This window comes from Simochromis diagramma, unplaced genomic scaffold, assembly GCF_900408965.1.
Source record: "Simochromis diagramma unplaced genomic scaffold, fSimDia1.1 OVJJ01000822.1, whole genome shotgun sequence".
NCBI classification, from domain to species: Eukaryota; Metazoa; Chordata; class Actinopteri; order Cichliformes; family Cichlidae; genus Simochromis; species Simochromis diagramma.
The window spans coordinates 5,934,409-5,955,820 of record NW_024387520.1 but is presented as its reverse complement, the minus strand read 5'-3'; the positions used below and the strand labels follow the sequence as shown (position 1 = coordinate 5,955,820).

The 21,412-nt window shown below is 39.4% G+C and overlaps 2 protein-coding genes across 3 annotated transcripts; both read left to right on the top strand.

Moving 5' to 3' along the window:
- Positions 1–728: 728 nt before the first annotated feature.
- On the top strand, positions 729–5,080 carry polr3d (polymerase (RNA) III (DNA directed) polypeptide D). Its single transcript, XM_040019193.1, has 9 exons — positions 729–871; positions 2,570–2,732; positions 2,874–2,917; positions 2,999–3,153; positions 3,248–3,372; positions 3,734–3,893; positions 3,978–4,225; positions 4,308–4,460; positions 4,613–5,080. The coding sequence occupies exons 2-9, from the start codon at positions 2,571–2,573 to the stop codon at positions 4,727–4,729; spliced, it is 1,164 nt and encodes a 387-aa protein (XP_039875127.1). The 5' UTR covers positions 729–871; position 2,570; the 3' UTR covers positions 4,730–5,080.
- A 1,110-nt stretch (positions 5,081–6,190) lies between these two features.
- Positions 6,191–20,584, top strand: LOC120725997 (glycerol-3-phosphate acyltransferase 4). 2 transcript variants are annotated; one of them, XM_040019189.1, is made up of 13 exons: positions 6,191–6,355; positions 7,143–7,808; positions 10,040–10,109; positions 10,207–10,507; positions 11,798–11,872; positions 11,960–12,049; positions 15,628–15,721; positions 15,855–15,970; positions 16,181–16,236; positions 16,328–16,413; positions 16,506–16,634; positions 17,449–17,528; positions 19,203–20,584. In XM_040019189.1, the coding sequence occupies exons 2-13, from the start codon at positions 7,641–7,643 to the stop codon at positions 19,309–19,311; spliced, it is 1,374 nt and encodes a 457-aa protein (XP_039875123.1). In that variant the 5' UTR covers positions 6,191–6,355; positions 7,143–7,640; the 3' UTR covers positions 19,312–20,584. The 2 variants fall into 2 exon arrangements, with proteins under 2 accessions (XP_039875123.1, XP_039875124.1); XM_040019190.1 differs by lacking the exons at positions 6,191–6,355; positions 7,143–7,808 and adding an exon at positions 7,822–8,801.
- Positions 20,585–21,412: the final 828 nt, after the last annotated feature.

The following is a 21,412-nucleotide window of genomic DNA, read 5'->3' as shown; positions in this document are numbered from 1 at the left end:
TCAAGTGTTTTGGCTATAAATAACAGAAAGACCGGACTGAAAATGAACCAGAAAGCAGCAGATCTCCAAAAAAAAAAAGAGAGAGAGCTTTGAATCACCTTCAGAAAGCCCAGGGAACTCTTGCTCTAGACTACTTAAAAATTAGCAGAAAGTCTGGCTTCTTGGAAACAAAATATAAAGAAATGAGGGGTGAGTCAAGACTTTTGCATGGACCAAATACCAAATTTACAATTTGGTATTATTAGTCTGTCCTTTCCTGCTCTGTCTTTCTCTCATCCTTCTCTGCATCTTCTATGTTATACATTCTACATTATGTATTTACACAATTACAGGTCAGGAGAACCTTTTCACACCCTGCTGCCTAAAATGAAGTTCAATTATATAATCTAGAACAGTATTATATTATGAGATTATTAAGGGATCTTAATAAATTTCAAAGTGTAATATAGTGATTCAGCTGTGTTTGACCTACTCACATCTGCGCATTGGAGCGAACAACGGCCTCTTCCGTTTACTTATGATTATGAGCATCAGTGAGTAGCTACTGCAGATCATCGCATTTGGTGTGTTTTATAACAAAGCATATTTATATGTCAGTAAAATAACATTTTTCATATATATACATAAGTCGATCTAAATGTATTAATGTACGCCGGTCTATCGAGTTCCGTGGTGAACATGCGTATGTTTCTGCGCAGGTTTGATCCACCTGAACTGAGTGGACGGTGACAAATGCGGAAGTGTCATGGCGCCGTGCTGCAGAATCATCAACACTGTCATGCAGTGTCCCACACAGCACTGGTAGAAACAGTCTGTAATGACTCTGGGGTTTTGGATTAATATTTCATAAGGACGTCAGAGGGACAATAACGTAAGTAGGCGAGAAAGCACAGCATGTGAAAAGTTCGTCCTGAAAGTTAAAACAAAGTGTCCCGTGTCGTTGTATTTCACTGGAATGTGGCCACGTGTTGCTGAGGTAGTCTAAAATCATTTCTAAGAATTAAAATGTGTCTGCAGGATCTCTGTTTATAGTGATACAATAACGTGTCAGTAATTTATGTCACAGTGTTATAAGCGCTACTTTAGTAAAAAACACAAAAAGTAGAAGCTCAGATTTACATTGTTGTCTGTGTTCAGAAAAAAAAGATAATGTATATTACAACGAAATTAATAAGTACATACTACATGAATCAATTATGTCAACAGTATGTTCTGCGGTCTTATAGAGCAGGGTATATATCTATATTCACCCTTTAAAATCTGAAGTCACATTTAAACATATAATACTATATAATATAAACATTTAATCCTTTTTAACATTAAGATTTTAATTAAGAAAAAAAATAAGAAAATTCTATTTCAGCTTTCATGCTGCATTGGATCAATGGGACAAGCTGTACCATTTAAAAACAAAAATAAATCAATAAATCAGTAGCTAGTTTAATTCAAATACAGCAAAACTGTGGAGATTCTCAGATGGTCTGTCCTGTAATCATAACAGAGAGAATAATTTAGTTAAATATATGTATATATTTAAATAATTAAATACTTAAATAATAAACAAATTCGTGCTTTGAGTTTTATAACATTGCTTGCAAGACGTCTTATACTTCTAAATTGGAAAAATAAAGCTCCCCCAACTCACTCTGCCTTGTTAAGAGACACAATGTATCATTTACAGTTGGAGAAAATTAAATTTTCATTGAGAGATAATGTTAAACAGTTTTACCTAATTTGGCAACCCTTTATAGATTACTTTAATAAGTAAAACTGGGAGGGATGGCCTCCTCCCATATCTGCTCCAAGATTATACACATTGGTCTGGGCAGGTGTATTGTTTTTTTTTTTTTTTTTTTTTCTTTTTTTTTGGGGGGGGGGGGGGTGTTCTCTTTCTTTCTCCTTTTTTTTTTTTTTTTTTTTTCCCTCCTTTGTATATACTTATTTAGGTATCTAAATATTTATGTATAGACATAGATATATGATTGTTTATATAATGGTAATTATATTTTATGTAAAAAGGAGGGGGAGAGGAAGGAAGGGAAGGGGAAAAAAAAGGGAAAGAAAACTGTCACTGTAAATGAGATACATACTTTGTTGCCTGATTTGAGATATGAGTTGACCCTTTTTTTTTATTCAAAACATTTCATTTGTTCTACAGGCAGGCACAATTAAACCCAACATTTAGCTTCATCATTATTAGGATTTTTATGCGTGATATCTGTTTGTAGACTCATATAATTGTATGTAATTATACATGTATATTGTATATTGAGGTAGGATCAAATGAGTTTACCTTTAAGTCTGTTTGTACCAACCCTTTCTTTGTCTCATTATTGTTTAAAGTGTATTTTGTTGTTATTTTAGTCATGCTCAAAATAAATCAATCATTCAGTGGAGAAAAAAAAAAAATCTATATGTCTGATTTTTGGCAGACATATAGATTTTAGGCAATCGGCATGCTGACTGTTGAAATGTGTGTTATATATAAATATGAGAATGTTATAAGAAACAATGTTAATATTTGTAATATCCATCCCATGGTCGATCCCCTGCTTTTGCCCCAATTCAGGATGTCGGACGCAGGTTCAGGCGACCCTGGTGGTCGTGTGCCGACTCCTGGAGGGAGCGGTAACAAAGGACTCCTGATGAGCCGTCGCCCGTCAGCTGGCATCTCTCCTGGCCGCCTCCCCACGATGCGATCCAGAGACCTCACATTAGGAGGAGTGAAGAAGGTCTGACATGCCTCTGTTTCACTAACTCTCTCGCTTCATTTAACAACAACAACAACAAAAAAAAAGCGCAAATGGATACTTTAAATGAATACATTTGTTGTCTCATCTCTTGCATTTATCGTTCTTCTTTTTACTCTTTAGAAAACGTTTACGCCCAACATTATTGGCCGAAAAGTTAAAGAAGAGTAAGTTCCCGAAGCGCTAAATAAATAAAGTGCAGACATCCAAAGCCAGCTGTTTCTTTGACTGTTATTTTCTCACACTAGAACAAAAGTTGAAGATGGGCAGAGGAGAGAGAGGAAGGAAACGGATCGAGGTCGGGGTCCCAGAATGAGAGGCAGGGGCCGAGGCCATCAAGAGCTCATCCAGTCGCACTCCATTTTTGAACAGGGGCCCGGAGACATGATGATGAAAAAGAGAGGTGGGAGACCCGGTGCTCCTCACGCATCGTTTACGTGTGTGTCTTACAGAGTCTCTATCGCACCAGCATAATTCTGTGTCACCCACACACACAGGCGGCTATGAAAGCGAGAGAGACGCTCCAAGCATGGGACCCTCGCCCATCATTAATATCAAAAAGGAAAAGCGAGAGACTGAGGAGGAGACCAAAGAGATCCTGCGCAAGCTGGAACGAGACAACGTGAGTCTCTTGGTTTTCACTCGTCTTTGTTTGCGTAACTAAATACGTACAATTTCATTTATATAGCACCTTTAGAATAAGACCTAAGGGACTTGCTGGGGTCATATAGCTGTAAAACATTCACTGATGTAACCTGGTTCTAGTCCATGATGAGCTCTAGTCAGAACGACAATCTTGAAATGGGCTCCGAGTTCAGCGGGGAGCCGGTGCAGCTGGATCAACAACGGTTTAAATGTATTTAGAAGATTTAGTCAGAATCCTCGCTGCAGGTTTTTGAACAACCTGCAGATGTTCCATGGAGTTTTTGCTTAGACAAGTGAAGGATTATATCTTTTTCCCAATGCTTATTGTGTTCTTTTAGTTTGTGGATGATCCCTTCCTGCGGAGTGAGAAGAGGAGCTGCCCTGTCCAGCTCCCCCTCGCTGTGTCAGGATGGGGATTCAAGGATGAATTTAGTGACGCTTCTATTAAAAATGAGAAGAAAGAGGAGGATTGTGAACCAATGGAGCCTGCAGCTGAAGGTAAATGTTTGTACCTGTGTTTGACTCAGAACTTGTTTAATTTCCTTTGCAGCATCATGAAATTAATCGTAACTTTGTCTTCAGTGAAACAAGAGCCAGAGGAAATTGAAATAAAGAAGCCCGAGGCAACTTGCAGGCCTCCTCCTCTCCCCGAGCCCGAAGTACTCCCCGACCTGCTGCACAGATGGAGTCTGAGCAAAGCGGAGGAGCTTTTCTTCATTCAGCTACCAGACTCGCTGCCCGGCCAGCCTCCCACAAAAGAGCACAAGCCGGTGAAAACAGAGGTGCAGTCAGAGGATGGGCAGTCTGTGCTCCTGAAAACAGAATCAGAGGTAAGCATACAGCTGGGGTCCAAGTTTAAGTCCACGATGTCGTCGTGTTCTTCTGAGTAGGTGGTGTTTTTATACCAAACAGGAGGAGAAAGCTGAGGACAACAGCTGCAATCTGAAGGATCTGCGGGAGGGTGTTGTGGGAAAGATGCTGGTACGCAAGTCTGGCCGAGTGCAGCTCATACTGGGGCAGGTGACGCTCGATGTGTCTCTAGGAACATCCTGCTCTTTCCTGCAGGTACAACACAAATTTATTTCTTTGAGGATTTTTTATGTCTTTTTCTGAGTAATGTATTTATTTCCATCTTCCAACATCCTCCTCCGATCTGTTGTATTTGCACAATAAAAACATTTCTGACGCGCTTTTCTTTCCATCCCTTCTGTTCACAGGAACTTGTCTCTATCAATACAGAGGGGAAAACGGGTAACTTGACTGTATTAGGGAACGTCAAACACAAAATGGTTTGCTCACCGGACTTTGAAGCTCTGCTGGAGAGCAGTTCTTGATGCTCATCAGAGGAGCAGGCGACTGATCCTCCTCAAGTCCGATGGACACCTGCGGAGAAGTTGACAAAAGGCTAGATACTACAAGGCTGCTGCACCCGTAAGGCTTACAAGTAGAGAGGTAGCTGGCTGAGATTTTGTGTTTACAGAGTGGTTATAAAACACTATCTATAATTAGGAAACAAAAGTTTTATTTTCTCTCATTCATAGAGTTTATTAATTCATGGTTGTAAGCTTGAATGACGTGCCAAGTATCAGTACCATTTTTCCTTCTCTGTATCTGAAATTACTTGAAAAGACTTTACATGGATGTAAATGTGTGAATAAAAAGGGTGTGTTTTTGTTATCAAAGTATTTTCAATTGTTTAAAGGTTGGTTTGTGGAAATTACAAAAATAATTACTTTATTTTTGTAGATAAAAATATATATATATTTAAAAAAAACATCAACAACAAAGGCTTTATTTTTTTGTTTTGGGGGAATTTGCTATTACGTGAAGAGTAATATTAGAAAAGGTGTATTAATTCTATCATTCTGATGCAGTACAAATGGCAGGTTTGTACTAATATTTCCTATTTTGTTTAGTTGTGGTCAAAAAAATTTAAATACAGTATGACAGTTTTAAATATAGTGCAGAAATTCTCAACAGGACTGAGCTTGGGGCTTTGGGAAGGCCGTTCAAGAAACTTAATGTTAGCCTGCTTTATCTAATCCAAAACCAGGTTTGATGTGTTTTGGGTCATTGTCTTGTTCTTGGTTGGCATCCAGCAGTTTCCCGTTCATGGCAGGCTTGAGCTTTGGTGATTCCTGGGTTGTTCTAACAATTTACTCTCATCTAAGGGTGATAGTTTATGACCTCTTTTTAGACCTTAAAAAAGTAGTGAGACATCTGAATAACTTTTATTTAAGGACAGCTGGTTAAACTGATGATCTTAGAATTTGCAGTGTTTAGAAATGGCTCAGGGAGGTCTTGACAACTTGTGTAAATCTACAATTCTCCTTTTTTGGTCTTCACTGAGTTCCTTTGTTTTCTCGTTGTTCTGAGTGGTGGTCCAATGAGTGTTGTCAAACATCCATATGCTAGCAAAAAGAAACTAGCAGTTAAAGTTAATAGGTCTTGAACTTGTCAAGTTAAAAGACATTTTAGAACCTTGAACACCATGTATTAAAAGATTTAAGAAAGTGGATGCATACTTTTGAGCCTGCTTGGACTGGAAAAAAATCCAAAATAACTCCTTCCATCCTGAGAAAAAGAACGGTTTAAAGAAATCTTTAAAGCCCCAAATTATCATGATATTCCTGCCCATGGTTAGTGGATGTACACCTCTGACCACAAGCGCGTGTGGCAAAGTTGCTCTATAGCGCCACTAGTGGTTAGAAAAAATAAAATCCCAATAAAGTATTCAACTGTAATAGCGTACATGTACCACCAGAGGTCAGCACCGCTCGGTGGTGATGGTGGGGTGGGGGGGGTTTCGGCAGGAGTTGGTCGTTTCAGTGATCCTCGAGCCGCCAGCTGTACGCTTGTGCTGTCCGACGGGTGGAGTTTGGCTGCAGTCCACAAGACAAAGACAAAGTGATGGGGGACGGAGCGCTGCTGTACCGGAGCCGGACTTAACGTGACTGAAGGTTGGTTAACTGTGAAGCCTTTTAAGCCTCGTGTAGTTTTGTTGTTAGGATAATTACTGGAAACACACCAAGTCCTCGTACCGAATTCAAGCTGGTAACTGAAAGGCTGTCTTAGCGGAGCATGAACTACCGGACAGCATCGTGGAGGACTGAGCTGAGCGCAAGCAGGCTAACGTTAGCAAAACGAGGCAATTCGCACAAGGAGGCAAATTTGAGCCTCACCGTTAGCTCAGAGGCGACAAGCTAACTTTATCCTTGGCTTCTTGTCATCAGTGTGCGTTCAGGAGTCTTTGAGTTTCGCAACCGAGTTCTTGCTTATATCGCTTTAATAGCCTCCTCGGGGTTGAGAGGCGGCCAAATTGTCCTAGAAAGCGTCAATAGCCGTTAAATAATGCATGAGCCGCGCTAATCCAAAGTGTTTTGTTTTTTTTAAATTGAGGACGGAGCCTGTCGTTAGCCGCCCGACTGCAGCATCAGCAGCTGGTACGAGAAGGGCCTCTAAGCTAACGTTATCGTTGCACCCCAGCCCATAACCGTAACATTTAAAGTTATCTGCTCCTTAGCAGAAAATAGGTGGGCGCTAACCTTATAAAGACCAGTGGTGTTTATTTATGTTCACGTTAGCATTAAGTTTGTACACCGGTATATGTAATATGTACTGAGCAGGCGCTGACACAAGGACACGTTGTCTGTCTTGCGTTATTAAATTACACAGACAGCAATCCGACCAAAGAGGTTTTAGTACTGAGACACAGCTGGTCCTGACCATGTGTTTACATCTTTCCAGGCCTTTGTGACTCCTGCCGAGCTCCCGGATCTTCACCACACAAGAAAAACCACCTGCTGTACCCAGCTGTTTTTGTCCCAGTGTTTACATTGTTTCCGCCAGCGGGAGGCATTTCTCAAACCGCAGAAAACATCTGCAACAAGGGACAGGCAGTTTGTTAGCACACCTGCCTTAATCGTAACCCCCCTCCCCTCCTTTTCCCGGAACTCTTCTCGGAACTCTTCTCAGCTCAGTTTCAGAATCCAGTTCGAGGTGAATCTACTGAAATACTTAACACTGCCCAAGAGGGCAACAACAAGGTGGTCTCCTGTTTTTGTAATGATTCGCATTTCAGTGCAAGGAGAAGCTCCATCCCCTAGTTATCTTGATGAAGACCTTTTTCTGACAAAAAGGTAAAGGCCACTTGGGGCCGGGAGGTGAAGACCTGCACCTCTTCTCACATCTGCTCAATCCTGGGATTTTACACTGTTTTTGAACTGAACTCATCCAACTTCAAAGATGGAACTCTTCTTCAATCCTTTTGATAACTTGGTGTGTATCCTGCTGGGCATCTCCTTCACCGTGTGGTTCACCCTGCTGCTGGTCTTCATTATTGTGCCTGCCATCTTTGGGGTGTCCTTTGGTATCCGGCGTCTTTACATGAAAACACTCTTAAAGGTCTTTGAGGTAAGAGCTTGCTTCCTCGTGACTCAAAGTTTATTGCAGTCTGATGTGCTGTGGCAATCATAAATGTTGCGGATAAAGGTGTGTTTGTGCTTTTGTACAGTTGACCGTTAAAATGATTGCCTCTGCTGCCAAGCACAATGGCAAGGACATAAAAGTTGCTAGCATTGTTCCTCAAATGTGTCATTAAAATTTTATCTTAGTTGTAAAAAGGAAATAAGTTGTAGAAAACAGCGATTGTTCACTGGCACGTCTCCAGCTTTATTTGTGCCTTTAACGACTGACCAGTAGGCATTGTCTGACTGATAGAGCTCAACACCACAGCCACTTCCCTTGTTATGCAAGTTTAGAAAACAGTCCTTGTCAGTAAGTGTTGTCTCTGCTTACTGAATTGCTGTCGTTACTTTAAAGAAATGCATTTGTACTCCTAATAATGGCACAGTGCATCAGCTGCTCTGCCCAGTTGTGTCACTAGTAAAGCAGTCATTACTTTCCATCATGTACCTCTGAGAGCAGAACTTGTGCCAGAAATAAATGAACCACTGGAAGATAATCAGATGTTCTTAGCTCATGATTCAAGGAGCAGCAGTGAGATTTCCAGAACAGAACAGATACGACCGAGAGCGTGCAAGGCAGAGAATGAAGATGTAGCACATAGATTTGGTTCATTAGGTTTGATGGAAATAAAAACATGAAACCTGCCATGTTTGTGTATAGACAGTTTTAACAGAAAACCTAAAATGATACTTTGTTTTTGCAGTTACTTGTCTGAAGAATTTGCTTTACTGTTAACCAATGAGTGTATAAATGGCAATACTTCATAAGATATGTGCATGTAGCAGTTAGGACCTTTTCGCTCGCATGCAGCTTGGGGGCTACATGCTGCAAAGCAGCTGCTTTATTTTGGTCCTCATCTTTTTACTAGAAGGAGCCACTCTCTGTTTACTCCTGCAGTCACCACTGACAACTGCAGCTGCATTTTCATATGATGACTCTGTAAGACAACTTGTCACGACACAGTTTAAAGGTAGCTGTAAAAGAACAAAATAAAAAAGTGAAAAACCTTGGTTGACTAGTGTTGCTTGTATCAGATTTGACTAATGATGGCTTGTGTAGAGCCTTCATTACTAGAGTTAATGTTAATTGTTGCTGTAAAATAAAGTTATTTTTAGGAAATGTAATAAAACATCTTGGTTATCCAGCCTAAATAAAGGTGTTTAGGCTTTCTGTGATTTAGAGCCAAAAGTTTGAAAGTTTGTGAGATGTCCAGCCACCAAGCGTTCTTGTTTGTACCAGTCCTTTTGACTAATTTGAGTTTTAGCAGACTTTCATGCCTTAATGTGTTTGAGTACTTACAAACATTCGGTTTTGTTCCAGTGTCAGTTGATTTTCTTATGATTGATGCAGAAAACCCTCAAAGTTGCCAAAATTTTGCAGGCTGTAGGCACAGGTGAAACTGATCGAGCACAACCCGGTTACTCATTTCCTGATATCCCCCCCAAACACACGCACACAAACAAACATGTTGTTTTCCAGCTTGGGAGAACACTGCGTTCTTTGATGCACTTAATTTAGTTTTTATCTCACCTAGCACAGCATACGTAAATGACTAGATGTTTGCGTCATAGGAAATATTTTTGACATTTATTGCAGTATAATACATGTTAAACAGGGAGTAGTCTGCATTTTAGTGTTTCTGCAAGCGCAGATAGGTCAGAAAAATTGGAGAAGTACTACACACGGAAATCCTTTTTTTGAATAAGCAAACATTGGGTGTCTGAAGATAAGCACGATATACTTGAACAACACTGGGGAATTTTGCCATTTTTAATCATTTGTGCAAAAAGGAAAAACAATAGATGTAATATTTCTTTTTGTGGGGAAAGTTCATTCATATTGCCTCTTGAGCAGAAACGAGTATCGGATATTGGCTTGCTTAAAAATGTGACCATTTGTCCATATAAGATTCCTTCTGCTGCCAGATGTTTGACCTTTCTTTCATGTAATGTAATGTTGCAATGATGATTGAATGCAAGGCTGAAACCTGTCTTTAAAATAACAACTCTGCTGATAACCAGTGCGCACATGTTTTCATCTTGGATGCCTTTAGGCCAGGCTGTGGAGAATATTTGTGCATGTCTCTAGAATGAACTGTTTTTTTTTTTTTTAATTTCTCAAACATTTTTGCGTCTCTTTCTAATTGTAGATCCATTTCTTTCTTTGTTTCTTTCTAGTGGGCCACACTTAGGATAGAGAGAGGAGCAAAAGAAAAGAATCACCTCCTGTACAAACCCTATTCAAATGGTAAGATCATTGTGTTTTCTTGGAAATATTTGTTCAAAAGATGTATTTGTTTTAGAGGTGAGTATTTTTGACTTTCTGTCTGTCTGAACTATTCCAGCTATCATTGCCAAGGAGCCAACCTCCTTGGAGGAGGAGATCAAGGAGATCCGGCGGAGCGGCAGCAATAAAGACCTGGACTCAGCCACTGAGTTTGAGTTATCTGACATTTTCTATTTTGCCCGGCGAGGAGTGGAAAGCATCATGGATGATGAAGTGACCAAGCGGTTTACTGCTGAGGAGCTGAAGTCCTGGAATCTGCTGACCCGGAGCAACTACAACTTCCACTATATCAGCCTGAGGCTGACTGTCCTATGGGGGCTGGGCCTGCTGATCCGCTATGGTTTCCTGCTGCCTCTCAGGTATTAGCTGTACTTTGAAGAGTCACAGGCAAAAGCACAGTTGCTGCTTTTGAAATACCAAAAACATGGATACACACAATACATTAGCCCCTCCTGTACAACTAGGCACTGGTATAACCTTGTCACAAATGCTAATGCTAGCATAAAAATTTAGTTTGAATACTTTTTCATATTTTAGCTCGTCACAAACGCTCAACGACATGAGAAATATGTTACGTATGTAACATACTAATAATCTCCTTCCCTAGCATGTATGTTTGTATCTTTTGTCATGTAACTCTATCTAAATAGTCCAATAAAAAGTTGCAAATGTACCACCTGTAGGCCAAACCAGCCTCACAATCGATGCTTCCAGTAGGGATATTTCAGAAAGGTCGGGTACACCCTCGATAGGTCTTTAGGCCGTCACAGCATTAACGCACATGCAGATTAAGTGTTCGCATCTATGGGACGTCTAGATTCCAACCCGTGGGTGTGTGGTTTGACTGTGTGATGCAGCAGTCCTGCCCAACTGAGCAATGATAGAACACTTTTTTCTTATATTAAGTTCTTCAGTTTTAACAAACTGTCCCAGAGAATGTTACTAAAGTTTCACATTTATGTTTTAACCACATGCAAGTCTAACTGGTTACTCAGTTTTGTGTGGTTACTTGACATGCGAACTTGCTGTTACATAACTAAAGACGCCACATACAGAGATCCTCTACCAGCCTCATCTTAGAAAGGCACAGGGATGGTGACTCAGTGCTAAGTGTGGCTGGCTCATTTCCAGTCGCCAGTGGGGAGACAAATCAGGCCACCGCTGCACAGACACCCTCCCTTCTAGTCTCCTGTCAAGCCTAATAGATTCTCTCTTTCAGCCTTTGTCCAATTGAATATTGGCTTTGCTCATGACACTGTGAAACCTTCAGCTCTCTTATATTTTTCTTAATCCCCACACAATATAATCAGCACCTTTTCCAGCCCTGGATGATTGGTTCATCCAGATTAAGTCGACGTGTCGGCCAGCTTAACTGTCACCTAATATGTCCTTCTGCAGTCTTGTCTGAGACAGTGGAGTGTAGAGGAGGGCATGATACTTTGAGTTTATGTCAAGAATCTTACACTACTGCTTTTTACATGAGCTCTTCTAAGTGAAAGCTTGTGGTTCAGAAGAAAGCTTTTTAAGTAATATATCTGCATGTTAATGTCCATACAAAGACTAATTAATTAAACCAAAACAACTACAGTGTTCTGTTGTAATGCTTCCTTATATATGCTTCTCTGAATTGTCCTGTCTCCCTCTATCAGGGTCACTCTTGCCTTCACTGGTGTAGGTCTGCTTGTGTTCCTCACCTCTGTTGTTGGGCTGCTGCCAAATGGAAGGTATAACTGATGGTTACGACTTTAACTCTATCAAAAGTATCAGATCAGCCCTGCAGATGTGTTAATCCTGCTGTGTACTCTTTCCAGGATGAAGAATTTTCTGAGTGAGAAAGTCCATTTGATGTGCTACAGAATATGCGTCAGAGCTTTGACTGCCATTATAACCTACCATGACAGGTAAGGACCTACACTGTTTTCCCATATAACCACCAAGTCATGTGACTGTTTTATTCCATTGGGCAACCACTGGAAGTGTTTACTTGACATTGCTCATTTAATTGCATAATTTTCCATTTTTTTTGGATCAGTGTCCGGTCATAGAGGACAGGATGATGGGTGGTGCATCTGCTGGTTGATTGCTTCACACAACTGCCCCAGTGTTTCTCTGTGCTTTCTCAACATTGTGGTTAATTTCCCAATTTTTTTTCACTCTTGCTCTTTAATGGCATACACCCTGAGAAGTTTTCATTAAAAATATTGATTGATGTTTCTGTTCGCACTCAATAAGAAATTGCATGAAGCCAGAGTTATAACAGTGCAAAAGTCTGTCCGAAAAGTGTAACAGTGCTGCTGGTGATTATTGACTTCACTAAAAAAAAATCAAATTACAATTAGATAGCGCTCAGAGCGATTTACTTTTTCATTGTCAAGGGGAAAACTATGTTTAACAAAAAGAGACCCCCAAAAATTGCATAATGTCAGCAGTCACTTTCAAAAATGCCACTGTAGATTTAATGCGTTTTGGGGTTATTTTAGGCTACGTTCACACTGCAGGCGAAAGTGCATCAAATACGACTTTTTTGACCCTATGCGACCCATATCCGATCATGGTATGACAGTTTGAACAGCACAAATCCAATATTTTCAAATCCGATCTGGGTCACTTTCGTATGTGGTACTGAATCCAATACATATCTAATGTTTTAGAAAGTGACTGCTGTTTGAATGGTCATGTTGCATTAAATCAGTCTTTTATGTCACTGACACAAGACAGAAGCCAATTATCAGTGCCAGAGAAGACAAACGAGAAAGCGTGGTGGCGGAAACTGGAGACGGAGCGAGTCAATGGACAAAAACTGAGGTTTTGGAGTTGATTAGCATATGGGGAGACAATTCTATTCAAGCTAAACGACTCCGTGTCCATATATACCTCTGCACGGAGGTAGCAGCCACTGCTCCAAACAAGGCCATTGTTAAAGCACAGGCTATCTTTTTTTCTCAGTGTCCTTCTTCCTCTAATTTGTCAAAATTCTGTCAGTTACGACTGTGCAGAAATGAATAGACTGCTGCAACAACACCTGCTAGCTCTGTAGCTGCCATTTTTACTACCGTAAACGGAGTGCGTTGTGTGTGATGTCTTCTTTTGCGCGTGCGGGCCACTCTGAGGGCCGTGAACCGTTCACACTAGAGCGGTTTTGCGGTCACATTTTATTTGTAGTGTGAACAACCAGACAGAAAAATCGGATTTGATCAAAAAATCGGAATTGAGCATTAAGACCTGCAGTGTGAACGTAGCCTTTGACACTTTGGGCTAGAGCAGGACGATATGACCAAAAGTATTTATCACGATATACATTTGAAAATTTGCGATAATTATATATAAGATGATATAATTGACACTAGACAAAACACTTTACAACTTTATTAGTGCAAAACAAAAAAAACATCAATGTATTTTCACTTAAACAAGCAGCTGTTTTTGTTTTTTTGTTTTTTTTAGTGTGCATTAAAAGTTATATAAAAATGTAACAGTGCAAATGCAAATTCCTTGCTGACAGTTTAACCAAAATGCATTTCCAGTGAAAATTGGCCGACATATCCTCAGCATAACCATGTATAATATCTACAAAACTTAAAAAGAGGTTATACACACACAATACGGTAATATTATGTTGAAGCACAGTACATATCACTCCACGAGGCTCCTGCGTACGACATCCGTAATGCTCCGACAATCCATCAGGCGGTGCGGGTTCGTAGCTTAGCAAAGTCGTACTAAAACATTTGACTGATTTTCGAGCGCCGTGTATAACACATAAAATCGTTTCGAGGTCAGTAAACACAACCAGAATTCATACATAAGGCACACGGGATTATAAGGGGCACCGTCGATTTTCAGAAAAATCAAAGGATTGATTTTAAGTGTGCTGTATTTTCCAAAAAACTTGGTAATAACGACGGCCTGCTAGCATGCTCTACCAAAAATAGTGCTTTGATGTGTATCTGACGGACGAAAGCTAAACCAGTTCCACACCACTGAAGTTGCAGCATTTTGACAAACTAATTCTGGTTCATCCGTTTCATTCATTCCACTTTCGCCCTTCTCATTCTCTGTCACTGCCATGCTTTTTCCGCCATTTTTGTATGAAAACAAAGGCACTGCGCATGTGTTTTACCCATATTCTATTGCGATATTTCATTTTGTTATCGTTGCCCAACATTATACCGGTATTACCGTGAACGGTATGATATGGCCCAGCCCTAATTTGGGCAATGAGGATGTCAAGATTTAAGCTTTGGTTTGAAGTTATCATAAACCTAGAAGGATACAATAATCCCAACCATGCAGCGGCTGCACCGCTTGTTCACATGGTCCCATCATTTTGCCTTTCAGAAACATAAGGCTCAGTTGACATCTTGTCCTGAGGGGAAAGGTGTCAGATTACATGATGACAGATGACTTATGTTCAGAGAGCAGAAGCCATGGTGTTAACAATGGAAATCTGTGCATATAGTGTGTGAGCATGAAAGGAAGGGTGTCTGTAGCCAGACTCAAGACTTTCTGAATTAATTTTCACCGCCGCAGTTATTCTGATGCAAGATGAAGTACAGAAGTCAGCAACAGATGCTCACACAACCATTGTGAGCTCAACCAAACTTTCCAAGTTTTTACATATGACATGCTTGGAGCCAAGGAATGTGTTTCATGAACCATTACTGATTCAATTAGATTTGGGTTTGAGAGATTTATTAAGTGATGCAAAAAATAATTTAAATATTTATTTTTTTTTCGCAAGAACGTTGGAGGAACATAAAACGTGACAGAGGACTTTGATCAAAAGGGTTGCACATGCAACCGGATGTGGAAGAGGAAGTTATTACTCACATTGTGCACTCTCTAGCAGCTGGTGTTTTCTTGGCAGTGCCAAGTGTATTGGAGGCTTGAAGGAATTTGAAATAATCAGCTGACATTTTTAGTGATATTTGTTACGTTTCTGAAAGGAAATGTGACCTGATATGCTTTCACCTGCAGAACAATGGTGGTTTGTTGTTGAAATGAGAATATAAATTCAGATTCTGTTGAGAGATACGAGTAGAAGTCGAGTCAGTACTTGTTTGACATTTGTTGATTAGAATGATGCACATTAGGTGCACTTGTAGGTAAGCCAGAGCTGTAGCTTTGAGTCTGTTGGGCCTAGCCTGTTGTAACATGTATTCCTCCCCAGTCTGGTTCTAAAAATACTCAAGTGATACAGTAAGCAATGTTCTCTCCCTATTTAAGATGGAAACTCTATCTGTGGAATGTGGTCTTAGCTGTCAGATCCTCCATACTCAGGGGGTCGCACATTTCAACATGGACAGCATGGGTTGCTTTGTTTTCACCAGAGAAGAGAGTGGGAGGCACTGCACCAAATCATACCAAAATTTCTATTAAGCATGGTTTTGCATTTGATTTTAACAGTCGTATACCCCCCACACTTCATAATCTTTATTAAGTCCCATCATAATTTAATTGTTGTTTCCCCCTTTTCTAGTGAGAATAAACCCAAAAATGGAGGCATCTGTGTCGCTAACCACACTTCACCAATTGATGTCATCATCCTGGCAAGCGATGGCTGTTATGCTATGGTAACTATACTGGCACAAAATGTAGAAAAGAACAAAACATTTACGTTGGTCACTTCTTCTACTGCAGGTATTTGTTGGAGTGGCAACTCTCCCAGAAATAGATCTGTTGCTATCTTTGTGTTTGTGTTGTTAGGTTGGACAAATCCATGGCGGCTTGATGGGGGTCATTCAGAGATCCATGGTCAAAGCTTGTCCACACATTTGGTTTGAACGCTCAGAAGTAAAAGACAGACATCTTGTGGCCAAAAGGTAGAATTACAGTCTGTGTTTAAAGATATTTTTTTGTATGTTTTTATGACGTTTTACCTTTTTAGAAATTATTCCATGGGTTGTTTTTGGATCATTCAAAGTAGAACTTCAAATTGGAATAAGTCTACTCAAATTTTTGGTTTAATAGTCTTTAAAAAGTGATCTCTTTAGAAATCTTTTGCATTAACCTGCATACTTCTTTCACTACAGATTGAGCGACCATGTAGAAGATAAATCTAAACTGCCCATCCTCATTTTCCCAGAAGGTGAGCTCATATAGAAAATCATATAGTTATCTAACTACAAGTTTCACTTTATCTTACATAAACCTTGTGTTTTATGAATTCTTATTTCAAGGTACCTGCATTAACAACACATCGGTTATGATGTTTAAGAAGGGCAGTTTTGAAATTGGTGCCACAGTCTACCCTGTGGCTATTAAGGTAACAGTTTTTGTTCTAGTTTTTAACTACAGTCTTGTCCACAGTAACACATGTACTGATTAATCATTTTGGTGTGTGCCTGAACCTCGTAGTATGATCCCCGGTTTGGAGATGCTTTCTGGAATAGCAGCAAGTTCGGGATGGTCAACTACCTTTTGCGTATGATGAGCAGCTGGGCCATCGTCTGCAGCGTGTGGTACCTTCCTCCCATGTCTAGAGAGGTGAGACTCAACTCAAGGCATCTCAACAAAGAGAAGCTTTGTTTTTTCTTTTTTTTGTTTTGTTTTGTTTTTATATATTGAGAGCATGTTGTTTAAAATCCATATACTTGTAATGGATTTTTTTTTTTTATCTTGATTTATTACATTTTATTTTGACCAGCCATCCTCAAAATTTGACCAGCAGGACCTGCAGTCACAATAACAGAATATGCATTTCAGCTGTAGACCCTCTGTATTGTCTTGTCGCCCTGTTTACAAATTCCTACAATGAGAATAATACCAAAGTTTTGATGTTATACATTTTCAAGGCTTTATACTTTTTTAGACAAGGGCAACAAAACACATGAGGGGAATAAAGCACTTAGTGAAACATCTCAGCATTAATTATCTTAACTGGCAACAGGTCATTAACATTATTGATTATGCAAAGATCATCTCAGAGAAGCAAAGTCTTTGAGAAATAAAACAAGATTCAGAAATGTTGCTAACTCTATTATTTAAGATCGACTGAAATGAAACATAAATCTGTCCGGTGACCTGACCAATCAAAATCTATTCATTCATTCATCATATACATAGTCTTAAAGAGCTAAAAAGAGCAACCATCAGCACACAACTCAAAAAACCAGCATCCTCCATGGTATGTGGTGAATTAGTGCATATTGCATGAGCATGTGCTGCATGGCATTGCTATAGATGCTGCCACCCAGATCTCCTTCAGTATGACAAAATGATAAGATTTTAGGAGAAAAGCTGTTCATTGTTTATGACCGCTTGCTTACCAGAACTGTATTTATGTTTGTCCTCCCAACAGGAGGGAGAGGATGCAGTACAGTTCGCAAATCGTGTTAAAGCAGCCATAGCCAGGCAAGGAGGACTTGTCGATCTCTTATGGTAAGATAACACTCTTTCATTTTCACATACACATTCAATGAAGGACAAGGCAGAAAAACGTGTGACTATTCATACCAGACACTGGATCATAGAAAAGCACAAGTGTAACCAAAAGCAATAGCAAAACCTTACAAAATAAAAGTTTTTTTTCTGTCAGTCACATACACAATCATTGCTCCAGCTTGTTGGAGCTGTTAACCAAATCCATCCATAATTATGTTACATGTACTATAGTCCCACACAGATCATTTTAAATGTCTAAAAATATACTGGATTTTCTTTACTGTTTCAACTGCATCCATTAGTTTCCATGAAATGCATTGAGCAAATTGATGCAACCTAATAACACTGCTTTCCTTTCTTTTTATGAGCTATGAACTACTGAAATTTCCTTTAGTTACTACAGCTTTGTAGGCTGCCATCTGAATTACAGCTTGTCTGCTTGTTACATGATGATGTCCCTCCTGCTTCCCTGTCCTCCTGTGGCGTTTGTTTAGACTCTTGTCTTTTTAATGTACTGGGATACTTTTTTTTTCTTTAGTTAACATAAACAAGCCCCTAAGAATAATCCATGGTCGTTGTCAGTTTGTCTGGCTTTTTATTAGCACTGGTTATGTGCAGCACGCCTTTAAGCTCAGTTTGTATCTACTGTATCTACAGCCCATGGGCTCACGGCTTGCCAGACACCAAATATTTTAACGCATCAGAAAAGAATCACTCTCAGGCTGACTAAGATTTCAGTGGGGACCTGAAGCCTAGAATCAGAAATTTTTCCATTAGATGGATTATCTGAAATGTTCTCTTAACTAAAGTTAAGTTAAGAGACCCTCACATTAACATTTATTAAGTTTATATTACTCTAACCATAGCTCTGTAGGTAGCCACCAGGTAGCACGCCATTGCCAGCTAGCCAAACTTCAGTAACACTACAAACATCGCTACTCCCAAAAAGTTGATTCTGTTCATCTGGACATGGCGTTTTCATTGGGAGAAACATTTCGTCACTCAGAACAAAATCAACTTTGGGGGATTTTCTTACTTGGATGATTGAGCATGCAGACAAACATTGCTACTGTTTTGTTTTGTCCAGAGTGACAACAGATCTGTCACTTTCTTTCTTCCTTTCTTTCTTTTTTAACTTTCAGAACATGATTTATAATTTTTTGATGGAGAGTATAGTTAGCTAACGTCTTACTCTGTTAAACAACTTTTTCATGGATGTTTAACTTTTTTGTAACACCAGGGTGAACTCCCACACTCATCATTTTATTGGCACTGCAAGAATTTGGACTGTTGTTACTCTCAGTGATGCCAAAAATGTTTGATTTCTGGGAAATGAAGAAGAGTTTGACATCATTAGCTATTTCTGGGTCCAGACTTATGAAGCTGATTGGATCTACAAGGCCAATCAACCTATAATTTAATTATTCAATTATTCTTACCAATTACATGGAGACATTATTATATTTAATTCAGTTTTCATAGTTGAATATTTGCTTCCTTATACCATTTGGTTGCCTTTTTTTTTTTTTTTTTTTTTTAAAGAATAAGAATTTATTACAGTATTGCCATTTACGATAAAGTTTAAGTTTTTTACATTTTAATTGCTTGGATAGAAACGAATCAGTAGAACATGTGTGGCTACATTGTTTACTAATTCAGGCTCTTTTATAGGGATGGAGGACTGAAAAGGGCAAAGGTTAAAGATACCTTTAAAGAAGAGCAGCAGAAGCTGTACAGTAAAATGCTGGTTGGCACCCAGGAGGACCGCAGCCGCTCCTGAAGGACCTTTATGGAGATGGACTGGCTCAAAGCTGGGCACCTCTTACTGATTAGGCGATCAGCAGCGGTCCTTTTCTGTCGGAGCCCCTGGACTGGAAAATTCTGTCCCTGATGTCAAAAGTACTCCATTTGGCTTCCTCGGTCACTGCCTCAGCCTGGCATGTTAAGTTGGCTTCGCTGTTACAGGTCATTCTGAGTCTGATGCCCTGTGTTGGAATAGCTTGACCGAAGCCTCGCTTGCATTAGAAACGGAGCAAAGGAGAGTCTTCCTTAGTGGCAGTCTTTTAAGGAAAAGTGTTTATTTTTGTTTGTTTTTTTCTTTTTCACTTAATCGTTTTATATTTTGTTTTTAAGATTTTACAGTCATGTTTTTATGTTATGTTTCCGTTTCAGACTTGATTATACCTGGGTGTATAAAGGAGTTATTGTAGATAAAAACTAAATTGTTCTAAAGCTGAAACCTGTGACTGACTTGGGGTTTTTCATGACCGGCTTGTACCCTTGATTCAGGGCACAGTGCCAGATTTTGTTACATTTCAGATATTTTTATGGGCTTTTTTCCAAGATGAAAAACAAACTCGTATTTTAAGCATTGAGTTTTACATTAAGACTTGTATCAACACATGGCCACTGTAGGAGCTGTGCTTGAGACGTGTTCCTGATATGCTGTCTGTGACTTCTTTTCTTTTCTTTTTTCTCCTCTCTCCACTGAATGTGCAAGTGCTCACATTATGAAGTGGAAAATGTGCACCCACAGTTACTCTGATGGAAGTCTGTAGATTTAGACACCTATTCTTCTTCCAGCTAATAATGTATAACTGGAAAAAGGGATTATTAGGAATTTCGTCAGCATTGTTCCTGTAAGGCTTGTGTCACGCAGGTAGCGATGTAAAATCATAACAGTGGGTCTCTTCACTAAACACATAGATATAATGGCAAATAACCAAAACATACTCATACACCTTTTAAAAATACATCTTTTCATTGACTTCCTGCCATTGCAGTGAACAGTGGCTAGTTTATTTTAAGTAAACTCTAAAAGCTATTGTGTTTATCTGCCCCGCCTCACCAATGACCTTTTTCCTAACTTAGCAGCCTCAAGGAGGTTTCATGAACAGACTGCAGCTTTACTTTGAACTCAAGAAACTTGGTGGACGGCCTCATTGGTTTCTCCCTGGGACCTTTGTCTCACTGGTCTGCTATTATCAGGGATAGTCGTTCAGATTATGTCAAATCATTTCATAAAAATAATAAATGTTCAAGAATGTTCACTACTTTTGACTTTGTTTTTTTTCACTATATCTAATGTTTATAAGTATTGCCTTGACTTGCTGTTGTTTTCTGTCTTTCTGGATAGTTTTTCATAGTGATTCCTCCAGTCTGGCATCAAGATTGGGATCTTTATTTTTCTAGCACTGTATTCTTGCATTTATTCCCTATCAGGGTTTAGTGCTAAGGATCAGTGCGTGAATGTACAGCACATTTGAAGAGATTTAAACATGTGAATACCTGGGATGCTTATGTGTGACTTTAAACAAGCCTTTCATTCTTGAAAACCCTCCAGTGTGGTTGATTTAAAAAAAAAAAAAAAAAAAAACTCTGCAAAGGCGAGTCAGCCAGAGTTCCTTCACCGTGATTAGAAAGACATTGCCAGTAATCACACACACTTGATTGCAGTTCGTGCTGCCAAAAGTGGCAAAACAAGTTATTAGGTTTACACTATCACTCTGTCACTCAGAGCCAGATAGGTTTGGGTAGATTTTATCCCTTAATTTATTAAGTCACGATTTTAAAACTGCATTGTGTGTTTTGTCATTATAATTGTCCCACGTTAAATATTTTTTTGACAGTCTGACACATGTAACTGACAATTATGCAAAGAATAAACCAGGAAGGGGGCAAATATTTGCTGAGTTTCAGCACACAGTAGAGTCAGATGTCATAAGCTCACTTTTAGTCTGATACCTGCTCATGATATGCGTCCGAATGACTAAAGCATTTATTCTTAAAAGTGCTGATATAGGGGATAAAACAAAAAACACACCTGTTTTAAAGTAGATTGAATAAAAATTTTGAATGCATAAAAAAATCAAAACATCTTG

Bases quoted from the DNA above. Each gene is read 5' to 3' on its own strand.
- polr3d (XM_040019193.1), top strand. From the start codon at position 2,571: ATGTCGGACGCAGGTTCAGGCGACCCTGGTGGTCGTGTGCCGACTCCT. The intron at 2,918-2,998 runs GTAAGTTCCCGA...TTCTCACACTAG, and splicing joins GGCCGAAAAGTTAAAGAAGA to AACAAAAGTTGAAGATGGGC. The intron at 3,894-3,977 runs GTAAATGTTTGT...CTTTGTCTTCAG, and splicing joins AATGGAGCCTGCAGCTGAAG to TGAAACAAGAGCCAGAGGAA.
- LOC120725997 (XM_040019189.1), top strand. From the start codon at position 7,641: ATGGAACTCTTCTTCAATCCTTTTGATAACTTGGTGTGTATCCTGCTG. The intron at 10,110-10,206 runs GTAAGATCATTG...GAACTATTCCAG, and splicing joins GTACAAACCCTATTCAAATG to CTATCATTGCCAAGGAGCCA. The intron at 12,050-15,627 runs GTAAGGACCTAC...CCCCTTTTCTAG, and splicing joins ATTATAACCTACCATGACAG to TGAGAATAAACCCAAAAATG.